The sequence below is a fragment of the Cygnus atratus genome, chromosome 1, assembly GCF_013377495.2.
Source record: "Cygnus atratus isolate AKBS03 ecotype Queensland, Australia chromosome 1, CAtr_DNAZoo_HiC_assembly, whole genome shotgun sequence".
NCBI classification, from domain to species: domain Eukaryota; kingdom Metazoa; phylum Chordata; class Aves; order Anseriformes; family Anatidae; genus Cygnus; species Cygnus atratus.
The window spans coordinates 181,023,771-181,049,515 of record NC_066362.1 but is presented as its reverse complement, the minus strand read 5'-3'; the positions used below and the strand labels follow the sequence as shown (position 1 = coordinate 181,049,515).

The window sequence follows — 25,745 nt, the reverse complement described above, 5'->3', positions numbered from 1 at the left end:
TAGCCTCATCTCTGTAGCAGCCTCCAGCACAACATGCCAGAGGCTCACAGCAGATCCCTTTGCTTGTTGACTGATTAAGAAGGGACAGAAAATATGAAAGCATAAGGAAGAAGAAGCCCCAGACCGCCGAGGTGGCTCCCCCTTCCCTCGCACCCCTCTCCCCGTAATGGCGGCGCGGCGGGGCCGGGCCGGGCGGGCCGTCACCTAACGGCGGGCGGGCAGGGCTGCACTGGACGCCCTTATGTAAGGGCAGAGGCGGGGCCGGCACCGTGGTGGCGGCGGCAGCAGCACTGCCACTATGTCCTGGTACCGCAACACCGTGTGGTTCGTGAAGGGGCTGCGGGAGTACACGAGGTACCGACGGCCGCAGACCCTTCAGCGGGGCCGGGGGACGGCGGCGGCGGCGGCGCTCTGCCCGGGGCGGGCCCCGCGCTGTGGCGTTTCTCGGGGCGGTGTTGGTGGGGGAAGATGTTAACTATTTGAAGGCTTTCCGCGTTTATTTTCACTTTGAAACCGAAACTTCTCCAGCAGGGCAGGCGAATTTCGATCCCTTATCTCTGGGAGCTGCCTGAGGATGGGGGGGAGCACGCCTGAGCCCATTCGGAGCCGCCCCAGGTCCCTAGTGCGGTTTGTGCCGTGCAAAACGCTTCCAGTTTTTGCCACATAACTGGAACAGTCCCTGGCACTGTGTGTTTCTTGTCCAAAGAGCACAGGGAGCAATGGGGAGAGGGGGAAGTTAAGCCTGCATTGCATCTGCTGGGGAAAAAAGTATCTGAGCTGTGCAGGGAACGCGCTCCTCAACCTTCCCTGCGGTTAGCTGGCTGTGCTCTTTTCCAGTTCCTCACAGTGGTCTCTGGTCTGTCTAGGAGTGGCTATGAATCTGCTTCCAAGCATTTCAACCCAGCAGATCTCGAGGTGAATGTGGCTGGAAAATCCTTTCTGATCACCGGATCAAACAGTGGCATCGGCAAGGCCACGGCCAAAGAGATAGCAAAGAGAGGTGAGCCAAGGCAGAAATGAGGAACCCCAGGAGATCCTTACAGAAAAAGCATTTTTAAAAAGGCCAGGCAGTTTATTTTACAGTGCTATTAGTATGGGTTAAAGGACTGAGTGTGAGAAAACTGAAATAGTGGAACAAAAAAATAAGTGGAGAAAACCTACAAAGTTTCTCAAGTGCATCTTTACCAATATTGCCTATGTTATAATGTCATCTGAATATGTCAGTGACTTACCAAGGTCTTTTTAAGTACAAGTAGCAGCCTGGCAGAATTTGAACTATTTGAACAACTTACAAATGTGTCATATGATGAAAGAAAGCAAATTGACTTTGCCAAGCTGGAGATGGGAGAGTAAAGTATTGTACTTGATCTTGACGATAATAACCTGGGGTTTGTGCCCCATAACTGATTACATACAGACCTTTTATTTATTTTTTTCTGTTGCTATCTGTAAGCAAGGAGATGATATGAACTGAAGCTAGCTACTGTTTAAGGAAAAAACGAATCCCTTTTGGAGTTGATAAAATAGTTCTCCTTGTGCAAGAGTGACAGGAGTTTGGGCATATATAATAAAATGGAAGAGCTCATTGCTTTCTTTGCCTGCTTAGGCTCTAGCAGCTGTCATATAAAGGAGAGCGGGGACTTAGTTAAATTAAACTAACTCAAAATTATTGGCATCAAAGAGCCTTTGGGTTAAAGATCCCCATCAGTGCCAATATATGATTGATCTCAGGTTCCCACTACTGCCATTATGCATAATAGCCTTATTGCTTTGCCTGGTGACTGTTCTGCTCACAAATGGAGCTGCCTGCCAGGTGTTGCATGCTGTCAGGCTGACCTGATACTCATAGGATTTGGTCATGTCTTGAATTTGGAACCCAGATAATAACGTTGGACTCAGACTTCTGGTCTGATACCCTTCTAGGCTACGGCTGTGAATGTGAAGTTGAAATGTTTTTATCAGTGTCTTCCTGATGCCATCCTTGCATGTGTTGCTCTGAAACTCCATGTCAGCTGTTGGGACTCTGGCTTCTAGTTGAATCTCTTCAAGTGCACCAAGACAAGAAATTAGGGAGTTCAGACTTAGCAGAAGAAAAAACAAGCTATATTGGCTTTATGTTCATGCACATCATACCTTTGTAAATAATGGCAGTCTTGAGATGACACCTTCTCTAGCCTGATTTCATTTCTTCTCTGAATCTGTGTCATATGGCATAGTGAGTTAACCCCAGTAGGCAGCGAAGTACCACACATCTGCTTGCTCACTTCCCCCTCCACCCCTGGTAGGATGGAGGAAGAGGAAAGGAAGAACAGAAGTGAGAACTTGTGAGACCAGTTTTAAAAGAAGAGGGAAAAAAAAAAGAGTTTATTAAGTGAAAAAGTGAAAGAAGAGATAAAGAAAATAAAACAAGTGATGCAAAAGCAATCATTTTCCACCTCCCATGGGTAGACCAATGCGCAGACAGTTCCCAAGCAAAAGATGGCAACCCCTGAACCCCCTGTATTCCCTCTACCGTTGAGCATGATGATATACAGCACAGACTCTCTCTGTTTAGCTGGGATCAGCTGCCTGACCATGTCCCCACCCAACCTCATCTGCACCCTCCAGTCTATTCACTGGAGGGGCAAAGTGAGAAATGGAAAGCGTTGGCACTGTGCATTGTTCAGCACCAGATAAAGCATTAGTGTGTTACCAGCAGTGTTTTAGTCACAAATCTAAAACACGGCATTGTATGAGCCACTATGAAGAAGATTAACTCCATCCCAGCCAGACCCAGTACATATGGGTGTTGCGGAGTTGGGCTTTCCTGTGTGACTTATGAACACTTCTGGTTTGATGTGGTCTTGTCCCAGCCATGTTGACAGTTCCCACTGTTGTTTAAATTTGGATAATTTTAGACCTTTACCATGGAAAATACATTTAAATGCTTTTTGTAGTCCATGAATCATACCGAAACAACTCCCTCTCCTTGGCAGCAAGAAAATGTCCATATCCAGAGCCCTGCAAACCCACCACTGGGACTGTACCATGGGCTGTAAGAATGTTCATGATCAGCTGGAAGGGCAGCCATCTCTTCCTTGTGTTTAATTTATACAAGTGCACATTACTTGTCCTCTCCTTTGTGCTTCAGGAAGAGCTCTTTAAACACTTGCAAATGCACATCCTTAACTGCCTCGAGATCTCTCACTAAAGCCCTCCTTTGCAGTGAAGCCTACAGTGGCTGAGTGGCCAAACAGATGAGCGTTGTACACTGCCTCTTCTGACGTTTGTCTTTCCTCTCACTGGTGAAATCTAATCTCACTGGGGCACAGTCTGTCTTTCGTTCTGATCTGCCTGTATTCAGCCCTTCGCTGTGAAGGGTACTCTCCAGGCACAGCGTCTGTGTAGCACAAGCAGGGTGAAGATGAAAAGTGTCTTAAACATTGGTTAGTATCGTTCGTAACATTATCCTGGATTCAGGAGTTTCCTACTGCTGCCTGCAGTTGTGCACTCAGAAAAAGCAGTGCGACCAACTCTGGCAGGGTGGTAGAGGAATTGCACCCTGTTAGAAATTTTCACAAGAGCCTCAAAGCATCAGCTGTGTGCCAAGTATGCTTGCTGTAATCGTGGTCCATGGAAAAACATCTCTCACAGGCTGACAATTGCACTTTCAGAGCCCACACTGGGCCGTGCACTACATGGGTGTGCACTACATGGCTGCTCTATGCCTAGGATAGGCTTGGTGTCTTGCGTTTGAGTTCTGGTTGTTTTAGTCATCACTCCTTTGGGATTGCATTGCTTAAGCCTTTTAGCAGTGGGCTGCTAGCAAACCTTAAAACACCTTCAACAACAGATAAAAGTAAAGAGTTCGTGTGTCCTTGTGACTGAGATTGAGAAATTTCCTGTAATGATCAGGGAATCAAAGCATAAAGATTAAAAAGAGTGATGCCTACCTGTACTGATTTTGTAGGCTCTCTTTAATCTGGCTCAGCTATCAGGGCATGATACGTATCCAGGCCCTTGAGAACACCCTTGTCTTTTGTATTCTTTTCATGGAAAAATTATTCGGAAGAGGGACTACTAGAGGTCATCTTATCCAGCATCCCATTTGAGCCGCTAGATCAAATTGGCCATTGCTTTGTCTAGCTGGAGCTTGAAACATAACAAGGAAGGAAATTCCACCACCTTTCAGGACCGCATTATCTGTCTCCTTGTGAAAACTTTTTTCTTAATGCCTGCGCTGAGCCTTCCAAGCTGCAATTTGTGTCCGTGGTCCTTGTCATTTCATCTTCCACTGCTGAGTAGAATTTTGATACCTGGTGTTTTGTGTTCCCTTTTCACAGAACAATTCCAGTCACTTGTGCTCTTCAAGCCCTTTATTAAACCTCCTAAGACATGTGCGAAAGCAAGCATTTATGATACAGATGTCTTAGCTTTAATTTCCAGTGCAGCCCTGGTATTTCATCAACGCTAAAAATGCTGTGCAAACGTAACAGAAAATAGTTTGAGCTGATAGTGCCTAGGCTGCAGTGGCCTTCTCTGTATGTACAGCCTTACTTTGGGACCCTGTTACATTTCTTTGTACATCCACTCATTGTGTCCTGAATGTTTTGTTGAAACACCCTTAACAGCCCGTGGTCCTTGCCAGGAATGCCGCTGCTACTGGAAAGCTACAGGCTTCCCACAGACTGGAAGCAGCCACAAAAGGTTTCTCATTTTTTCTTACTTGTACCAAAAGCTAAGCCTAATCAAGAACTCCAAACTGGAAATCGCTTTCTGGCCCTTTCTTTTTCGCTGATGACGTATTTAGTAATTAATTGTCAAATGTGTTTCTCGTTGAAATCCACCAGGTGGCACGGTTCACCTGGTTTGCCGGAATAAGGGACGAGCTGAGGATGCCAAAGGAGAAATAGTGACGGAAACGGGCAATCAGGTGAGTTGCTACTCAGTCTTTAGTTTACTTTTTTACTACCACGGGGGTCTTGAGATACTCTGTTTCACTGTTTTGCTGCTGTGCTTTTAATAGTATTTTCCTACAGACATGGAAACGTACGGTAGCTTATCACTGACATGGTCTGAAGTAATTTAATTTCACTGGGCGATGTTTTCAGTTTTCTGTGGTTAATGACAGCAGCAGCAGCATGTGTTACTTAATGTTTTTTGTCATTATGCTTGGTCATGCCCTACTTACTATTCCTGGCTATGTGGCCGAGGCTTTTGAAAGTTAATTCATTGCAATACTCTTGCAACAACATTTATGAGTTTGCAGAGTTGGAGGTTTTCTGTGTATGAGTAACATGTTCTTGATTTGCTAAGGCTGGCTTTCCTGTTTTATGAACTCCTGTATGTGGTCCTAGCCCCATGCTCTTTGTAGGATCTCTTCCTTGTCTCCTGCCGTCTGTTAGAGATTCTTTTTGCCTCTGCATATATCACTCTGCAGTAGCCCCCTGTAGCTGTCAGTGTTGCTTTGCTAATTATTCAGGAGGGTGTGCTTGTGGAGAAGAGCAGTCAGTGACTTTCTACCTTGGGTGGAGAGCTGTTTTCATTTTAAGTGGTGCTTTGGCTCTCGAACACAGCATTTTGATTCCAGTAATAGTTTTTAATATGGATCAAAAATCGTGAAGACTTTTTATGGTTAGGGATAACATATTGACTAAATTTCTGCTCTTTGGTTTCAGCTCCCTAGCGTGACACAACCAGCATTACACTTCAGTTCTTTAATGGAGGTGAATTAGATCAGTCCTTCTGTAGAAATACGTACTCTCCGGCTGTCTATGAAAGCATAATCCCTTGGCTGTAGTTGTGGAAGCACTGGTGCTTATCCGTGTTACTTCCTTTTCTAACTGCAGTCAGACAGCCTGGGAAGAGGGGTGAGTTCGATGACCTCTGAAGGTTCCTTCACATGCTGTGCTCTACCGTTTGGTGAAACACAACTCGAGACAAAAAGGGTTCTTCCTCTGAAAGCAGCACATCTACTGCACACCCAGCTTTGGCAGGATGCAAGCCTGTAGTTTCTCTAGTGGGGGAAGAGTATGAGGACACTGCAGAACTCGTGTGTGACCCTGGGGACTGGGCACTTGTGTGGAAAGGAGCATTCAGTGAAGCGTTAGATGAGCTGTACAAGAGGAACCTGTAGGGCATGGGACTGCACTGGGAAGAGTCAGTTTAATAATTTGTTCACAAGAACATCCTTCTTTACAAGTACCCATTCAGAAATAGTCCAGGGAGTTAAGAAAATGCCTTGTCTGCAACTTGACAAGCCACATCCAGACCTAATTTACTCTTCCTGGTCACCCGGACAGAGATCCTGTTGTAATGTACACCAGAATTTTTTTTCAGCTTCCACAGCAACACATGCCAAAGTTCAGTGCTGGGAAGGAGTTACTATTTGGCAGGCACCTGCACCTTGACCTGGGAACTAGGAAGGTCTCCTGATCTATTAATTTCGATCAACTCATGGAGATTAGGTTTCACCTTGAGAATGACTTTGCTGCCATCAAGGACTTTTATAGGGAACGGATCTGTGGGTCCTTTTTCTGAGTCAACACGACAGGCTTCAGCAGATAAGTGTTGTTTTAGATCTTTTTCAGTCTCTGAAATCACTTGTAGTATTGAACATCTGCCCCCAAATCTCCTACTCCTCTGTTCCAGCAGTTAGTTGTAGTAGCTCTAAAAGTAGAAAGCTTTTAGAGAGGTATCGGGTGTGGAGAACAGAGTCAAGTTTTTGGTCAAAAATGAGCATTACAATGAGAAAACTCTGAGCTAATTCAAATAAGGAGCTAAAATACAATGGCTGAAGAGAAAAAGCCGAGTGTTTTTATCTTCAGGGAAGCAGAGTTACAGGCTGGGAGCGATGCCTTATAATTTTCCCAGCTTCTTTACTTATCTCTTCTGCTTGTATAATGAGTATTTAAAGAAACAGTTTGGGAAAAGAGGAGGTCCTTTAATGATTATTTGTTGTTTTCAGTGAGAACGTATTCTCTGCATAATTATCTTCGAGCTGCCTTTTCCAGGGACACGCCATAAGACTATCTGTGGTATGTCTTTGAGATTAAGTGCTATGCAGGAGAGGGGTAGGATTTGACATCCCTTTTGCATGCTGATAAATGTTACTGTGCTTCTATTAGGTGACAGAAATTTACAGAAAACAAAAGAATTGCCTTTAACAAGAAGTAAAAGCTGTTAGATGTTTTGGAGAGAGAAAATACTTCTGGCTTTAGTGGGTTGGAAAATTATAACTTTGCTCTCATGTCAAACTTCCTTTTTTTTTTTTTTTTTTTATTGCATCCACATCCCTGCCCACAGTATTTCAAAATGTAGGGTGGCTAAACGGGGACTTAGCGATCCACTTAGGGTGGAAAGGTGCTGCAGAAGGCACCCGACGCTGCTCGAGGCTGACGGAGCGGGCACAGTGATTCGCCGCTCCAGAGGGAGGATGTGGCAGATGTTGGACTGCAGGGAGAGATGGACGGGGTCTTGGCAGCGAGTCGAAGGAGGGCACAAACCCCACGTTGCGTGGAAGAGGGACAGCTGGGGCTGTGCTCAACGAAGCAATGGTTGGAGACTCCTGAGGTGGGGAAGACTGGAGGTTTGTGGCTGCTGGCAAGAGAAGGCAGGCTTGTTGTCAGCCTGCAGATGTGCATTTGCAGGATAGGGGCAGTGCCATGGTAACGGGGGAGGAAGCAGCTCTGTCGGGGGGGCACTGGAGCTGGCAGAGCCTCAACCCTTGTCCGCACCAGGAGGAGGTGGTGATAATGGCTGGAGGCTCCCTCCTGCGGGGGATGGAGACACCGGTCTGCCATCTCAGCTTGATGTCCTGAGAGGTTTGTCACTTGCTGGGGACTCAAATCTAGGGTGTTGTGGGGAGGCTGCTGAGGTTTGTGTGGCCCTCAGACTAACGCCTCTTGTTGCACGGTGACGTTGTAAAGGAGTGACATCCTCTCAAGCTGAATGGAGAGCAGTTACAGAGGGTGAGGGATGTAGGGACCCAAGCAGTACTCCTAAATCCTTCCAGTGAAAGGCAAGGACATGGGTAGGAGCATACACACCCTGCAGGTCAGCACCTGGACACGCAGCTGGTGCCGCTTTGTCTTTGGCCTTTATGATCTCTCTGACTCTGAGAAACAAACAATGTGATCTCTGGCCCTGGGGGTGACAAGATGACCCTGAGGGAGCAGTGTGCCCAGGGGAAGGAAGGCCAAGGACACCCTGGGCTGTATGAGCCAGGCTATAGCCAGCAGGTTGAGGGAAGTACATCCCCTGCTCTACTGAGCCTTTGTGAGACCACAGCAAGAGTCCTGTGTCCAGTGTGGGGCTCCCCAGGACAAGGGAGTCATTGATGTGCTGGAGCAGGGCCAGTGGAGGGCTGCCAAAGTGACAAGGGAGATGGGACATGTGGCGCGTGAGAGGCTGAGAGGGTTGGTTTTGTTCAGTATTAAGAAGAGAAGGCTGAGATGGGTCTTACTGTGGTCTGCTGCCACGCGATGGGAGGGTGCAGAGAGGCAGTGCCGTGCTCTCCTGGCAGGTGTGCAGGGAAAGGACAAGAGGCAGCAGATGTAGATTGCAACACAGGGAAAAGTTCTGATTAGATAGCAGGGATTTTTGTTTTCTCGCCCTGGGGGTGGTCAAACACTGGAGCAGGTTGCCTAGAGAGGCTGGCAAATCTCCTTCTTAGGAGATAAAGAGAATGTCCCTGGACAACCTGATCCCAGTGACCTGCCTTGAAACAGGGGTGGGACCAGGGGGCCTCCAGAGGTCCCTTCCAACCTATTTTTTTTCAAATGCTGTGACCTCGAGCATTGCTTCGGAAGGTTGCTTTCAGCTAAAGAAGTTGCTATATGAATCCCTTAAACGCAGGTTTTGCAAGCTGTGCAACACTTCTCTAGTTCTCTGCTCTGCTTGGCTGTCCATCACATACATTTAACTAAGCAGGGCTGTCTGAGTATGCTATTTGCACGTGGCTTGTGAGCTTCACTGTTTCCTGGGCTTTACCTTAGGGTGAATCTGTGCTGTGCCGTGCAGCACGTGGGTCGGGTGGGGTACCCGTGCAGGATTGCCAGGCAGAAATAAAAGCTGGGGTTTCTTCAGCCAGGCATTCAACATTAAAAAGCCATGGCTTAGCAGCAACTGAATGGAAGTCGTTAAACGTGTTTTATGGACAAGAATTAGATTTCCCAGTTTTGCACGTTAACCAGAAGTGTTTTAGATCTGTTCTGGAGAGACTATATATATTTTTGCGTATGACTTAAAATGCTTTTCACCTTGACGGGCCTTAATGGTGAACAGGGCCTATTCACTGCTGACGCTGACTGTAACTTACTTTTTTTTTTTTTTCCATTTAGAATGTCTTCCTGCATATTGTGGATATATCTAATCCCAAGGAAATCTGGAAGTTTGCTGAACAATTCAAAAATGAACATAAATTAAACGTGTTGGTGAGTTTGCATACTTAAGTCGTGTGTCTGTTTTTGGAGTGCCTGTCCTCTGAACTTATCCAGCAAGTACTGTCCAGATTTCACAATCAGTACTGCAATTCTCTGCCCTAAATGCTGCTGCAGAAGTCTCCACGGTCTGTTTGCTCTTGTCCATTCTCAGTTCACATGCACAGATCTAACTATAAAAGAGAGAGTGATAAAAGCAGTAATTTTTCAGCTGCATCTTTTGAGTTTCTCACATGTTTTCTGTTTCGTGGTTTATAGAAACAATCTGTAGCTTTGTGTCGTAGTGTCAAAACCCAGCTAACTAGCATGGGCTGCTTGTATGTTTAGTATTGCTTGTGTAGATTGCTTTTGTTTACAGGAGTTGTCTTCCAGATCAACAATGCAGGATGTATGGTGAACAACAGAGAATTAACTGAAGATGGACTTGAGAAAAACTTTGCAACAAACACCTTGGGTGAGTGTTGGAGGCTTAGTTCTGAAAAATGGTACTTATTTTTGGTCACAAAAGCGTGTGTTTACAGCTGGGTTCATGAGGTGTGTATTCCTGCTCAACGAGGGTTCATATTGTTGCTCTGTCAGGGAAGGAGAAAGAAAAGAAGTATTTCAGCTTGTGTGGAGTGTCACTGTTGAATTTCTCCATTTTTCAGTTTTTCTCGTATCAATGCCTTTATCATAGCAGCAGTGGACAAATACAGATAAGATTTAATTCAATTGATTCTGAAATTTGATAGAAAACTGTTCCAAGCAGTGCTGGTAAAGGCAGTCTATGTAATCCAGAGTGCTCCTGTGGCTTGGAGAGAGCTCAGAGCACATTCAGATCCTTAAAGAGACACTCGTATGTTTTGGTAGTCCTGAACAGCCCCATTCATATGATGGAGGCACTGTGTAGGAAGGCTCTGCCTTCTGTAGTGTCCTGGGCACCCTCAGACAGACACAACACCCAGCCAACTGACTGAGCAGTACTGGGTAAGTTTTAAGCACTCCGTATATAAGGGGTGTATCCCATGGGCTGTGTGGTGGAGGTGTAAGAGGGACAAATTAAGGAGAACAAGTAGAGGGAGGTGTGGCTGAGCAGGGAATGCCGAGCAAAGTGGCGAGTTCCCCCCTAAAAACATGGCAAGACGCAAGCAGCCAGGCAGCCAGCAGGGAGAAAAGCTGCCTGCTGCCATTGATATCTGGAAGGTTGAAAGCTGCCCTTTTTGCAAAGAGAGGTGCGGTGTGTGCATCGAACAGCAGTCCTGTCACTCTCGTTTCCCTTTGCTTCCACGCAGGTATGTGGTTTTCCCAAGAGACTGGCTTTAGTATATAAAGAAGTGACACGTGAAGGAGGAGCTGTGCTGTGTTTCTGTGTTTTCCTCCTGTTCATCAGTATCTGCGATGAGGAAGGGGAGAAGCTTGGGCTGTAGAGATTGGACATTTACAGAGCTAAGCATTCAGCGGCTGGAAACCCTTGTTGGGTTTCATTTATTCGTAGCTTTGTTCCTGCGTAGCTTTCTTAACTCCTATTTACTTCTGAAAACCAACATTTTGGGTATAAATATCTTGTGCTTAGCTGATACGGCACACGCAGCTTGTTTTTCTGCAAGTCCGAGTACATTAAGCTGGCAATTAAAAATTCAAGCGTAAAAGCACAGTTTTCATTTTCTTCAAATTAATCTTTCACTAACATTCTGCTGTTTCTTGTGGTCAGAATTCAAAATGAGTTTTATTTTGCCATTGATTTTCCCCTGGCTATAGAAATACCGCAACTTCTACCTCGCGAAAATGTATTCCCCTTAAATTAGTTTAACCCCCCGGTGGTCTGTCAGACAAAAATTCAGCAGCGTGCAAAGCTGTAGTTCTCGCAGAGAGAAGCAGAGTGGAACAAGTGCCACAGTTTGAACATGAAAGCACGGTTTCGTGTCGTTTTAAACACTGAGGAAATTGATTGCTGAGGTACTGTGCTGGTGCATCACTTGAATCAGATTTTATCACACAAGTAGAAGCAGCAAGTTCTGCTTTCCTGGCTGTAAATCAGCCTCACTAGGAGTATACAGCAGAATCAAGCTGCAGGAACGTGGTAGAGGAAGCTGAATTATGATTGTTGTGAATTAGGAAAGTGCTTGTACTGTCTCCTGGGTAGGTTATGTACAGATCTTTATTCGTTGGTGTACCACTTAATGCCTGAGTGTATAAGAAGGTCAAGGAGGTGACTGCACATTTGAGCAGATGAGGTAAATCAGGTAAGTCACCCTCTTGTCCACCTTCTGCAGAGCTTGAACAAGGAGTGAGTTGTTTGCTTGGGCTGGTTCTCTCTTGTCAACAAGAAGAAGTAACTTTCGAAGCTAAAGAATAGAGTGAGACTTCGTTGAGCTGGAAGAGATTGTGCAAGGGAAGGCTTCTGTGCTAAACTTCTGTGCCTGTAAGTCAAACACGTTGGAGGACCAGTTCTATAAACAGCACAGGTTTTTTCCTTCAAAGCCAGAGGTGGGGTAATAAATCATGCCTGTCGGAGTCACGGTAGGAGAAAGTTTTATGGAAAAATGCGTGTCAGAGTAGATGCTGTGTCAAGTCATTTCCCTAAGCACCGTGTACCGTTTGGGCATGCTTTACTTTGGAGAAGTTACTTCTGGATCAGTAACTAGCTGTGGTTATAGGTTCCTAGAGAAAACCTCGGCTAAATTAGGCATGCCTGGTATATAGGTTGGCTGCAAACCAGGATGTGGTCTGAGAGAACAAACTGAATTCCTCTCCCTGCCTTTCTCCCCAGAAAAGCTAAAGTCTGGCCCATGTTTTGAAAATCTGCAGCTTTCCCCCTCTTGTCAGCAGCATAGAAACAATAACTTGTGATTGCCTGATTTCTCCAAAAATAAGATGAAATGTTATTAAGCTTTTTTTCGGGTTTTCACATGCAGGCATTCTTTTCATCTTTCTTTGACCATTTGTTTTTACCCTGACTCTTAGCTCTGGCCTAATAAAGGAGTGTGTAGGTTGTAACTATCTAAGAGTGCAAGACTCTGAAGTATAAAATGCTTTAATTACAGAGCACAGTCTGTGAATTCTGCAGCTGATACCTGATTAACGTTTACATAAGCTGTAGAATTGCTCATTTGGGGGTCTAAAATGCTCTGAAACTTTTAAATCCAGGCTAGGGGTATTTTCCTCCTGACTGCCTTGTTAGTCTGCTTTCAGATATTTTGCAAAATGGGTGGTAGGGTTCAGTCCTAATTGATCACCTGACTCGTGAAACATACCTTATAGCCTGACCTTTTGTTGGACGTAGTGGGCAAAAATGAATGTAAAAGTCCTCTGATAGCTAAGATGAATTATGCACAAAAATAGTGCTGGTTAAAATAGAAAGTAAACCCCCATCAACGCGAAACGCCACTGGCTAATTGAGGACAGCTTGCTGAACTGAGAGGTGCAGAGTCCTCTCTGGTGGAATATGCAGGTGGGTGAAGGTCACAAAAACGTGAAATATGGGTCGACGGCCCAGCCTTTGTAGGGTTTGTTTAGTATCCGAGTCCAAATCGTAAACTGCTTTGAGCCAACGGTGTCTGTGCTGACCCACCACAGGTCTGTGCTGATGCCTGGCATCCTTAAAATGGGGCTCAGGCACAAACTCTGCGTGGCTCGTTGTGCTTCTGTTGATGCTGTCAAAATACCTTGCCTTTTTTCCCTGCTAGATCCACAGGGATTGTTGCTGTCATTACCAGAGCTCGATGAAGGTGTAGCGAGCAGAATAAGCTGTGGAGCACTCGGGCTGTAATGTGGGAGTGCTGGCCAGGCACAAGTCTGTAACAGCACATTGTGGACTGAATCACACCTTCAGCATGAAATTGAGTGAGCGCCTTGGGGTAACGCAGGCTGATTTCTTGGGGAGCTGCAGCTGCTGATGGGCAGGTTGTATTTGTGCTTTGTCCTTCTGTTCTGTGTGTTGTTACCCTTGCGTCTCCTCCCGTGGGTTGGCCTTGTACTCAGGGCAGCATCCAGGAGCAGGGCAACGGCAAGCAATCATTTCTTCTGTTGAGACTTGCCGTATTTTATTTTGTTTTAGTAAAACCCAAACAAAGACTATTCGAACCAACAGTATTGGGTCATCTTAGAAAAAACCATCAGCGTTGGTTGCAACAGAAGTGCGTTCCTGTTGAAACACTGGAAATTTAGCTGAAACGATCCTTGTTTCTCTATTTTGGGGCCTGCCTCGCATTACTTTTACTCAGCTCATCTTCTTGCTTGACGTGGAGAAGTGGCATATATGTTACATTTTATTGCTACTTTCCAGCAAAAGGGATGCTAAAACACGCTCAGAGATAAATAAATGATGCTCCCAGTATGCACCTTTTTCTCAGTCTAATGAAACCTCCTCTGCTCCCTTGTTTTAATGATATAGCTGCATGTGTTTGCTCTGTGCGCAAGGAGGGGTAGGGACGGAGGAAATAAATGCTTCTCTCCCATAATAGCTGTACAGCTCATCGATGGCAAATTGCCTAACCTGTATGGGTATCTTTCAGTCTCTTCCCTCCACATAAACCATAACTAACTGGTGTCTCACCCAAGCCAGTGCTGCCTAGCAGATTGTGATCCGAGCTACTTGGAGTCAGGCAGCTTGGATCTGCCATAGGGTCCGTGCTTGATCTCTGCAGACAGCCTTACCTGTGAAAAGGAGACTGTGATACCAGTTTTCTTTTTGAAGAGCTTTGAAACTTATTGATGAGAGGTGCTACACAGAGGAATGAAGTTGAATATAGTTGTAAAACTAGTAACAGTACTGAATTCTAGATTCCCGGGACACAGGGGAGCCCTTACTGAGCTGAGCTTTGTAATTCAGGGGAAATGTAGGCCTTAGTTTTGTCTTTCATGTTCATTAGCTCTTCCCATCCTCTCTCAGTCGTTGGTAGTGTGGTGGAATTGGCCCTCAGAGACAGCACACTAAAATCTTCATTCCTGATCTCGTACTCAGGAAACAGGCTCAGGGATGTCTCTTACTTGAAACTGCATAAATTGAAGGCTTGAAAAGATAACCAGGTCAAGGGAAAATGTCAGATTGTTCTTTTTTTTTTTTTTTTAAGACTCGGACATAAGAAAAGCAAGCCAATTTATTTGACTGATTTTTACCAGATGAATGAGCCATTAAAATATGCACAATACAACTTTTTTCTGTTCCCCCTTTTTTCACAGTTGAAATAGCTCTGTTCCTAATAATAATGCAAAGCTCAGGCAGATGGAAAACTCCACTGAGTGTGGTGCTGGCTGCCTGCCCTTATCTGAATGTTAGCAGATTAAAAACCTCACCACCAATTTGCCACTAATTGCCAGATAGAACATGAAGCAAATACTATTCTAGACTCCACCAAGACACTTGGGTCTGCAGTAATTTGCATCATCAATTAATTTGATGCTATAAACAGGTAAGGGCTTTACAGTATTAGTTCTGCTGAAACAATATTTTTCACTATAAATCAATTTAAAGTACAGGTTTGGGGGTCACTTTAAATCTTTAAAGCATATGTAGCATGTAAAGCATGTCAGCATATGAATCGTAAGGACTCTTCCAGATTTTAGCAGGCTACAGATGAGTTACAACACCAGCATTTTGGAAGTCTGCCTTCACGGTCTTAGTTTATATTTGCTATTCTGTGTTGTGCTTAGTTTCGTATTCTAATACAGACAGACGTGTAGCCTTGCATGGAAAGACCCGTGTCTGATACACTGTAGGCTTCTGTCCATTGCAGGGGGATGGATTTCGCTTTGGTTATGCTGTTGTGGAGAGGACGAGGTCCGTGGCGAGTTATCTGTTACAAGAACAAGCAGAGCTACCTTCCAGCAAGACCTGAGTTTTCCACAGTTCCTCAACTTCTATTCCAGGTCTTGTGAAAGGCAGCCTAATTTTACTGAGGGCTTTATGAAGCAGCCCAGCTGATTTTAGAATATATTTTTTAAACAACTTGTATATGAGTTGGATGTTTATTTCCATAACAGCTCCTCATTTTCTACACTTCCACCATTGAGGTTTCTCCTTGTGATTGTGAAACGCAAAATTGCTGCTCATACACGTAGACAGAGGGGTTCACTGTATGGAGTTAAAAATGGGTCTTGCTAATTAGAGCACGGTATCTGATTGCTCAACTAAATTGAGAAGATGTCAAAGCAAATGGAACATTTACACAAGACACAAGGGAATGCACAGTGATTCAATTTGTTTTTTTTGTGGGTTTTTTTTTTTTGGTCCAACTAAATATGAAACCTAAATAAACATTACCGTGATCAGCACTTGGGAGGGAGTGTGTGTGAACAAAGTGTGTTCTGATGAAGTGCCACACAACATTTTTACTGGAATCGCCACGTGTAATGCACAGGCTGACAACCCACTCTGTCTAATCTATCGTGTGATAGAGTTGGTTGAATGGCTTGTAATAGTGGAGTAACCGTATCCTTACAGGAAAGACTTGAATTACACTGGTTTGTACATGATTTCCTATGATGTGAGCTCAGCTTCGAGACATAAAACTTACAGGAATTTTTACAAAGAAAAGCAAATGCGGAGAGGATGTTTATCTTTACAAGGAATTGTGCAACGATCCCAGGAGCCTCTTTAACTCGAGAAAACGTGGCCAGCGAGGACTGTGTCAAGCCTCATTACAGGGAACAGGGCTGTCGCTTGTCCAGTAGGCTTCTCTAGCTTCTTCACCTCAGCAGAGTTCAGCGAGGGCAAGAAGAAGAAATCCTGGACATGTGGGTGACAGACCGGACGCTTACTTACCCGCTTCCGCATTCCTGCTGCTCCTCCATTCGTCTTGCTGAGCTCCTTTGTGGCACAGCAAATGCTCGTTTTCAAAGGGAAGTGTTATGTACCGTTTTACTGCAAAAATGTGCTTTTTTTTTTTTTTTACCTTTACACCAGTGGGAGCCAAGCTTTCAGACCAACGCAGGCAATATACCTTCAAAAGGTGGGAAAAGTCTGGCCTCTGTCACACGTGCATCGATGCAGGCAGCGCAGACGGGTGTCCAGCACCGTGTAGTGGGTGTACTCATAGCTCCCTGCCTGCCGGGTCTGAGCTGTGTGACGGAGACAGGCTCCTGCTTGAGTAATTCAAAGTAATTCTTCTCCACGGGCACTCCTCAGACCAGTGCAAGAAACGGGTCATGGTCCAGGTGAGCTGTTCAGGCATAAACGTCCTGCTCCTGGTTGCTCTGTGTCCTAGGCAGGCAGCTCCATTTATTGTGTATCTGCTTGAGACAAGGGCATGTTTTCACCAGAATAGCCCCAATATTATTGAAACTTTTTGTCTTTCCAAAAAAAGAAAGTCTTCCTTTGTTTCTGGCAGAATCACCCAGGTCGTCAGTGGAGGGGCAGGATTGCCAGGCTGCCCAATGCTCGTTGCTTTTCTAGTGGTGGTCATCAGCTTTCCCTCCATACCCCTCTGTGTTCTCTCTTGGTCTTTTTAAACAACAAAGAAAAAGAAACCTAAAAAAATCTGTACAGTTTGGACACAGTGATAATTAAGGATTAATCATATTTGAAACAGTTATTTTAACTAATCTCTGGGGGAGGAGGTTTAACAGACAAAAATTTTTGTGTCGAGGACACATCCTAGAATGCAGGCAGATGTGAAGGCAGGTGTGAAGGCAGATGTCCAGTACATTGATATTAATAATCAGTTGTTAGCAAAAATATAAATAATTTGGATCTTGCCTTGATTTCCTGAAGAGGGGTTGGAGGAGGGGAACTGTCATCTCTTCTACCAAATCAGTACCTTGGTTTTCCTGACAAAAAAAAAAAAAACGAACAACTAAAAATAACATTTTCCTTTTTAATTTCTATACTGTCAGTGCAATTCATATTTTTATAAGGACTGTGGCAGGCGAATCATTCATTTTCGGCGTGCCCTTTTACTCAGAAATTCATTCCTGTATTGCTGCATGCCGCAATACAGCCGTGCTTGGCAAAATGTGTGCCGCGAGGTACAGGGCCGGCTGGATTTAGCATTGCTCTTACCGACTTGAACACGACAGTCAAGCTACACGCCAGCTTTTACGTGGGTAAAAATGCAGAGGTTTAAACTGAGAATGATGTATTCCGACCACTAATATGCTTTATTAATCTCATGCCACTAAGTTTCTTGTCCAGGCTGTTTTGCCTGACAGGCCAGCCCATGCGAATATGAATATATAACATCTGAAAGTATTTTCTTAAAATACTAAGGAATTTGTGTCTGGACGCCTAAGACTGGGGCAGGAGGAGGAGGAATGAAACACTTCAGTCGTAGTGCCTGATGCTTCACATCTGTGAGTACTTTGAAACCCTAATGCCTGCCATAGGAGGCTGGGATCAAAACCAGTCTTTTCACGCTGTCTCAAAGCAGATGAGTGACTGGTTTTGCAGGGCAAAGTCCGAATATTTTGGCTACGTGGGATTTACTGAATTCCTAATAATTTTGAGGGAGAGAGGACGGCTTTGCAGTTCGTTTGTGGTTTTAAATAAACACACAAACTTTTGACAAGCTGTGGATGCTATAAGCAGGATTTTTTGGCATTGAGCGTTTCTCCCATCCATCTGGAAAACAAAACGAAGCCCGACCATTAATGAGGCAGTGTTAATGCGTCTGTCTTTGCATCCCTTTAGGATTACCAAACAAAACTGAAGTCCCTCGGAAGTGTAAATTAATCCGTGGGACTGTAAAACCGAGCATCGGCGTGGCTGCTGCATTGCAGCTCAGCCTTCGGGAAAGGCAGCGGGTTTAAGCAGGACGTGATGGCGCTTTGCATTTGAAGAAGCCACGGCGAATCAAAATTTAATCCGGGCTCTTGGCTTGTGCTGGAGTGCTGCCGTTTTATTTTTTTTACACCGCGGCAGTCCCCATGGCAATCGGCGGTAGTCCTCGTCCTCGTGGTAGTGTCGGGCACGGTCTCCCCGCCGCTCCCAGGGGATGCACGTGGGCGCTCTCTGTTCACTGGCAAATAAATGCCTTTGCTTGCATCTTCTGCTGAAGACAAGCTGCCTTTACTCATCTGCTGTGCCTTCATTTTGCTTCATTTGCTTGCTTTTTAAATATATCGTGTGAATATGGATGTCCTGCTGATGATACAGAGAAAATGAGGACTGTTGTGACTGACAGGGGAACCAAGGAGTTTGTTCACCAAGCATTTAACTTCACTAGCATATTTATAAACATGCTGTATTTCAACTGGGTGATCTCATTGCCTCTGTGGAAGAGAGGTTATAAAGACACATGCTGAAGTCTTCATGTCTAGTGAAAAACACGGCCTCGGTGGCTCATGGAAAAAAATACGTTTGTCGCTGACAGAGAGTTGTTGAACTCGGGCCATTTCTGGAGAGACAGGGGAGAAGTGTTGTACTCGACACAGAAATGCTAGACTAAGTGAGGCTGGGTTCATTTTCAATTAAACAGAACTTTTTAAGTACAGTTTTAAGTGGGGAAAAAAAAAGAAAGAATCGCTCGTAAGAGATAAAAACGAGCAAAAATCCCTGTATTGCAACTGAGTGGGTGAAACAGCACTAGGTGTGTCTGAACCAAACACATGAGCAGATGAACAGTGTTGTGAATAACAAACTGCTGGTCATGGTAACAGCTGTGATGGAATATATCTGTGCTGTGCGTACAACTTGTGCTACATGGACATGTGGGGAAGGATACAGTTAAGTTTCCCCAAGTAAACCTAGCTCAGCCTCGGACAGACAATATGAATATTTTTTCCCCCCAAGGGCTCCTGATCTTCTGTCATGCTGGGGATTTACGAGGCGGTTTTTATGTGCAGCAGGATCCTGAAGTGTTGGGGTTCTCTGTGATGTTTTTGCCTTCTCACCGTGAAGAGGCTTGGTGTGATGGATGAGTCTCCAGTGCATACGAGAAGCGTGGTTTGCTTCTCTTGTTCGCTGTGCAGCGTAGACCTGTGTATGTGGCATGCACAGAGGGGAAATACCTTCCCTGTTTCTTCCCTGGTGTCGCCTCCCCTCCCCAAGGAAATCCATATTTGCCTTCGAAGGCCGGGCTGGAATGTACCCAGCAGTTTGTTCTGTAGGTACGAGACGCACAAAAGTCTGTAAAGTAACAGATGTGCCTTTGGAGAAGTATGAAGCAACACGGACAGCTACGAGTTGAATAGGCACGTTGCAAGTAAAGCAGCACCAAAATCGTTAAACCCCACTGAAGTTTCAGAAATAGACTTTGTATTTTTGTTGTAGGGGGCAGGGAGAAAAGAAAGCTTTTTTAAAAAGATAAATTCATGTTCATGTCTGTCTGTCTTGTAGGTACGTACGTTCTGACAACGGCCCTGCTGCCCCTCCTGGAAAAAGAAGCTGACGCCAGAGTGGTGAGTTTGTGGTGCTGTTGAAAAGCGATTATTTTACGGTTCTTTCCTTGTGGTTTGTGACAGCATCCCTTTGACTATGTTAGCAATGCAGGATTATTTATAATGCTATAAGCATCTCTAGAATCCTCTTGGATTTTGCCAACAACAAGCTCCTTCTCCCAGGCAAAGGTCCTGCCTGCCGCCCTGAGCTCTTCATTAGAAAGCAGAGTAAAACACTTCTTCTGGAAACTTTTCCTTTCCCTGGGGCAAGTTGTCTCCTGCAGTAGTGCAAAGCACTTATAGCAGGAGTATAGGCTTAAGAGAATTTCGTAAGGCTTGGTGTAAAACAGGCCAGCAAGTACATTGTTAAAATGAAATTTCCCAAGTTTTATATAGTATCTCCTGTTTTCTAATTAGCTTATATATTCTGCTATTTTCTTTCTCCCCGTTGCTTTTCAAAAAGGAAAAGGACAAATTGATCCCTGACAGGGTTGACACCATTTTGAATGAAAACCAATGTTGTTTTTTTTTTAAAAAAAATATTTCTTCCACCTCATCTGCAGGTAAGCTCCCTGTATGAGTACAAGCACAGTGCAAAGAGTATGCAGAGGGTTCCTGCCCCGAGGAACTTAAAAATATGTCCTGAAGATCACATTGCATGCATGAGTAATCATGCTGGGGAGTTGTTGATTTGGGGTTTTCGTTCATTCGTTTACCATTCATTTGATTACAGATAACTGTCTCTTCTGGGGGCATGCTAGTTCAAAAACTGGACGTATCTGATTTGCAGTCAGGAAGTGGGACGTTTGATGGGACGATGGTGTACGCCCAGAACAAGGTACAGTCCATGGTTTTGGAAACAAAGCCCGCAACCTGTTTGCTAGGTGGCTTGTATACCGTCTGCTTTGCATAAAGCTTTGCAAAAATAATAAAAAAAGAAATCATTGTGGCTTTTCCACTGCATCCAACCTGTACAGAGATGCACGGGCAATAATCTTCAGTGGATGTCATGCGCTTACTATGAGCACATATCATCTTGCCTGGGGAGCGTGGCTTTCATTTGATTTAAGTCTCAAAGGAGAGAACTGTCTTTTGCTGAAAAGCCCTTTCTGCTTGCTCAGCTCTTCCCTGCAGTCTGCAGCAAGTGGACTTGGTGAGCAAAAGCAGTGAAACCGCTTTAAAAATAAGCTTGCAGCTAGGATATGGGTTGCAATGATCGTGATGGTCTCTGACAGAATCACCCACTAATCCCAGTCAGGGTGAGTGAGGGTATACCTCTGCTATACGTAAATGCTCTGATGTTCACAGCACATTTGATGTAGTTTATTTCCCTGGGAACAAACTCGGGGACGGGCTACTGAACTTGATGCTAGTCTGGCTGTTCTTGCTCTATCCTAGAGACAGCAAGTTGTCCTGACAGAACAATGGGCAAAAACTCACAGAAACGTCCATTTCTCTGTTATGCACCCCGGCTGGGCAGACACTCCAGGTATCATCTGCGTGACACTCTGTTGTTTTTTTTTTTTCTTTCCAGATCAATCTAAAAGCAAAGAGAAATGAGACTTTCTGGTAAATTTCTCTAGCAGGTGCAGCGATTTCTTGGCTCTAAACTGGTGCTTACAGTAGTTTGGTACCACTTGGTAACCCTGTTCCCTCTCAGAGGGCACAGCATCTGCCCTCTGTGTATAGCTGGAGAATAATAAAGGGCTGTGAACGATGGCAGCCCCACGCAAACGCACAGCAAAGCCAGAGTGCTTTAAGCTAACTTTTAAGTTCTGCAGTGGGATACACAGATTCTGCCTCTGTGAGTACCAACAGGCATATGTTGGGAATTTGGAAGGGCAGTGCAAAAGGAGATGTGCATGCCTTGTTCCCCTGCTCTTCCTCTAAACATTTATGGCCCTCGCGAAGCGGTGCGTTTGGCTGGACAGCCCTTTGTCTGAGCTGCAGCTGTTCTTTGCTGACTGTGTCTCAGCAGGAGGGCCAGCGTGAGTTATCTGGTATGCATGTTGTGTACCACAACGTGTTCCCAGCCCCTAACACCCAAGCTTGGGATGTGGACCAATATCTAGGTCTTTTTTGGAGACACAGTTTGCCAGAGTTGTTTCTGATAATAGAAGCATTTAAACCCCTCTACTCAGGCTTGAAAGCTATGCTTTCAAAATAAATACCTTAGCGTTGCCTTTTCTTTAAAATCTCTTTATTCTTGCACATCGTTCATGTATTTCCAAACCTAATGAGCTTTAAAGTTACGCCACCTTAAAGTTCAAGGCCGCTCCAGCCCCCCAAAATAAACAGCTGCAGGGGATAGGCCCTCAATCATCACCTGTTGGACAAAATAAAAAGAAGCCAGTGCTTAAACATGGATAATGTAGTTGGTACCGCTCAGCATAAGATTTTGAAATACTATGCTGCAATTGGTTTCCTAAAACTGGTGTGAAAATAAGAGCTAAAAATCCTGTCAGAATACCTGTGTTGTGGTATTTCTGTTTCCCCCGTGTTTAACTTCTTTGGGATTTAGAATGGAAGGGGATCAGAAACCTCTGGCCGATCCTGTTCTCACCTCCTTGTAGCTTTCTCCCTGCCACTTGACCCAAACAAACAACTGTTTGATCACCTGGCAGCGTAGCACTGTTACACCACCACCGTTATACCCCTAGCTATGTGGAAATACTTTTTCATAAGCTTCGAGATGCCTTCTCTTCATTGTAAACTCACAATGGCACTTTTTAGCATTTTCTTTTAAATCATAAAAGCCTTGCATGGCAGACCACCATCCCATTGTTCTTCTTTCTAGCTGTGAGGACCTCGATGCCAGATTTCTATCAGAAGATGAAGAACAGCTTGCGCACAGAGGCCCAGGGAGCTGACACCGTTGTGTGGCTGGCAGTATCATCTGAGGCAACAAAGCTACCGAGCGGCTTGTTCTTCCAAGGTGAGGCAGCAGTGTCTTCCTTTGCGTATCAGTGGAGACAGCTAAGCTGCCTGGAACTGTAGGATCCCCATCTGGCCTGGAAGGGGATGAAGGCTTGGCCTGGTAACAGTTTGTCAAAGGATAAAGTGTTTCTGAAAGTCGTTCCAAGACTAAAGGTTTAAGTGAGCGCTGTGCAACCAGAGAAAGACTGTATTAAACTGTTATGTTCCTGCTTTTGTCCTCTAAATCATCTGATACAGGCTTCAGAGCATTTCTTTAGGGAGTTGGGTTTTTTTTTAAATGAAGATGGCTGCATGCAGGACTGTGCCAAGGGAAGGTAAATCACAGCAGTCAAACAGCATCTGTCACGATGCTGGGAAACTAGCAGCCTTCTCACAGAGCACGGAGGGTTGCTTTTGTTTTAACAGGCTCTTCTGCCTGCCTCTCCACGCTGGTGTGAAACTGCCAGCTCCCTTTCCCCGAAGCTGGGCAGAGGCTTGAACACAGTGGCTTTTTTGGCATTGCTAGAATATGGGGCATAAATGGAAAAAAATAGGCCAGAGCCCCTTTTCTCCCAGGCAGATTGCAGGCATCTTGCTGGAAGCAGAGCTGTCTCGATGGTGCTGCAGGTCAGTCCAGTGGGAGAAAGGCAGAGCTCGGGGTAATTGCTCACAGGAGCCCAGTACTGCTGTTGGATGTGAAATCCTGATTCACTGGGATTTCTGGTCAGAGCATGCAGGAGGTCTGGGTTTTCTGAGTTGGGTTGACCTCATCCTTTCTGTCTCCTTCCCAGCATGCTTAACCAGACCTTTTTCATGTCATCCTGTAGTGCGTGCAGAAACCGCACCTCCTAGCTGGTCATTCTGCTTTGTAGAACCAGGTGTTGCCTTTTTTCTACTCCTGTTGCCTCCTTCTGGACCTAACGCTTCTGCTCAGCTCATCCCGCTCTGGAATCCCACTGGGCTCCTGTCTTCGGCCTTTGTTTAGCTCCAGCTTTAGTTAACAGGGAGCACACCTTGGCTCTTCAGCTGTACGTAGTGATTTTGAGAGCTTCAGTCCTTGCGTGACGGCTTTTAAGGTTGGAAGAGAAGTTTCTTGTTACGTGCTTACTGAATAGGGGTGAAGTCAGACTTTTTCTTCTGTCTCCAGCTGCCCTATGGAAGCCCCAGCTCAGAGTGCAGGATCTCTGGGCCCCTTCAGTAAAGGGCTTTGCATGCTGGAGCACTTGAGCACAGACCCTGCTTTTCTGGTCCTAGACGGCTGTTTCCTGAATCAGTAACACCTTTTCTCCGTTTCCTCTGTTCCCTTTTATTCTGTTCCCTTTGAGTGCAAACCAGCATTTTTTTTTTCCTGACGAATCAGTATGGGAAGTGAGAAGCACTGGTTGTACAAGCAGAATTCTCTGCATCTGCCAAAATAAATAAAAAAATGTTTGATGGAGCCCTGCTTTCCAAAGCCCGGAAGCATCCTTCCCGTGATGCTGAGTTTGGGTTTCACACACAGTTCCCAAAGTTTAGCACCAGATATTTGAAACACTCCACTCAGGTAGGAAGCAATTCATATTTGGTGGTGGAAAAGGGGACGTTCCCCTGCATGTTTCTCTCTCCTCAGGTTTCCACGAGCAGAGGCTGTGTGGTGTGTGCAGCCAGTTATAACATTTGCTCTTAAGAGAGCAAACGTCTCTGCTCCCCTGGGAAGCCCGATAGGTTTTCAGAGAAATCTGCTGCCCAGTGCTGGAACAGCTTCTTCTTCTAGTCTCAGCTGGCTACTGCAGACCTTGGACTTGTTAAACAGAGTAACAGTCCTGCACCAGTGCCCTGACAGTTGCTTCATAGACATCTAAGAGCATTGCCACTAGGCTCCTAGGCTCTAGATACTGTGCTTTTGGAGAGAAAAATCCCTTCCTGTGGGCAGTGATATATTTACACCGAGTGAATGAGAAGAACAAGATTTGGAAGACCAATCGAAGTAACAGCCTGAGTTTAGTCACGCACCTTTATGTTGGATATATGTTACTTCTGGCAGTTGAGTAATTAGCGGTTCTTTAGCATTTAGAATTTAAGCATTTATTATTAAGGATGAAAATAAGCATTTTAAGACTGAAAATAATCTAAGCTACAACGTCCCAGCTGGGGAATTTGTGTAGCACTAGAAGCTCTATGCAGGAGACTAGGAAAATTCTTGTCTGATGTTGAAAAAGCAACCTCTTCCTGCAACAGTAATCTCAAGTTACTGGTCTTACAGGAGTTCAACTAGTGACAGAGAGCAGGTGTAAACCCCACAAGACATTCCTTTATCTTGTCCCAGCTGCAAAAGAGATCTCACTTCCCACTCTTGGGCCATATTGTGCAAAAGGACAGTAATTCTAGTTCCCTAATACAAAAGAAAGTAGTTCAATTTCTGGTTTGGAAGGTATACATAACTAACATTGTTTACAGAAACCTAGAAGGTAAATTTTCTGGCTTCAAGGCCATAAAGTATGTTTGGAAAATATAAAGTCTAGCAGAAAAATCTCCTGTGTGATGCTAGAAGAGGTAGTTAAATAGATTCATAAGGATTTTGTTTTTTCTGTCTTCCAGACAGGCAACCAGTCCCTACACACTTACCGTTAGCAAGCACCCACAGTCCACCAGGAGACGAGGAGAAGCTAATGGAGCTGCTGGAAGAATTCTCCCAGAAGTTTAAATCCCCTTCTTCAGGAACTTAGCAGCATCGGTGACACAACATAACCACAAAGCTTCTAATTACAGAGTAACAGTGCTGTAGAGGAGAAGTAGGATGCTGTAGGCCTGTTAAAGTAAATTGTATTCAGGTGTGCTTATCGTGGGGAGTAGTGGTGCCTGCAAATCTGTTTTCTTTCTGAGAGAATCGACCATTGTCAATGTGCAGCTGCTGTCTCAAGACTCAGTAAGGTTGTGGTCTTTGAATTGGAAGGAAAATGTGGAGGCATCAAAATAAAACCCAAGTGCTAACTCTTAAGCTTTGTGGAGTTATCCAAAATCTTTAAAGCATTCAGCACATGCACAAATGCAAAGGAATATACCTTCATGAAGGACTTAGCAAAGAAGTGGTTAATGTTTTAAACAATGTTTAAACACTATATTTGACAGGTTGGTGGC

General features: G+C 44.9%; 1 protein-coding gene across 1 annotated transcript; it reads left to right on the top strand.

Moving 5' to 3' along the window:
• DHRS12 (dehydrogenase/reductase 12) lies at positions 1 to 25,605 on the top strand. Its single transcript, XM_035542815.1, has 10 exons — positions 1 to 354; positions 867 to 1,000; positions 4,830 to 4,912; positions 9,321 to 9,413; positions 9,792 to 9,873; positions 19,672 to 19,733; positions 20,446 to 20,550; positions 21,111 to 21,201; positions 22,510 to 22,647; positions 25,206 to 25,605. Exons 1-10 carry the CDS (start codon positions 299 to 301, stop codon positions 25,331 to 25,333), a joined length of 972 nt encoding a protein of 323 aa, XP_035398708.1. The 5' UTR covers positions 1 to 298; the 3' UTR covers positions 25,334 to 25,605.
• Positions 25,606 to 25,745: the final 140 nt, after the last annotated feature.

Bases quoted from the DNA above. Each gene is read 5' to 3' on its own strand.
- DHRS12 (XM_035542815.1), top strand. From the start codon at position 299: ATGTCCTGGTACCGCAACACCGTGTGGTTCGTGAAGGGGCTGCGGGAG. The intron at 355-866 runs GTACCGACGGCC...TGGTCTGTCTAG, and splicing joins GGGCTGCGGGAGTACACGAG to GAGTGGCTATGAATCTGCTT. The intron at 1,001-4,829 runs GTGAGCCAAGGC...GAAATCCACCAG, and splicing joins CAAAGAGATAGCAAAGAGAG to GTGGCACGGTTCACCTGGTT.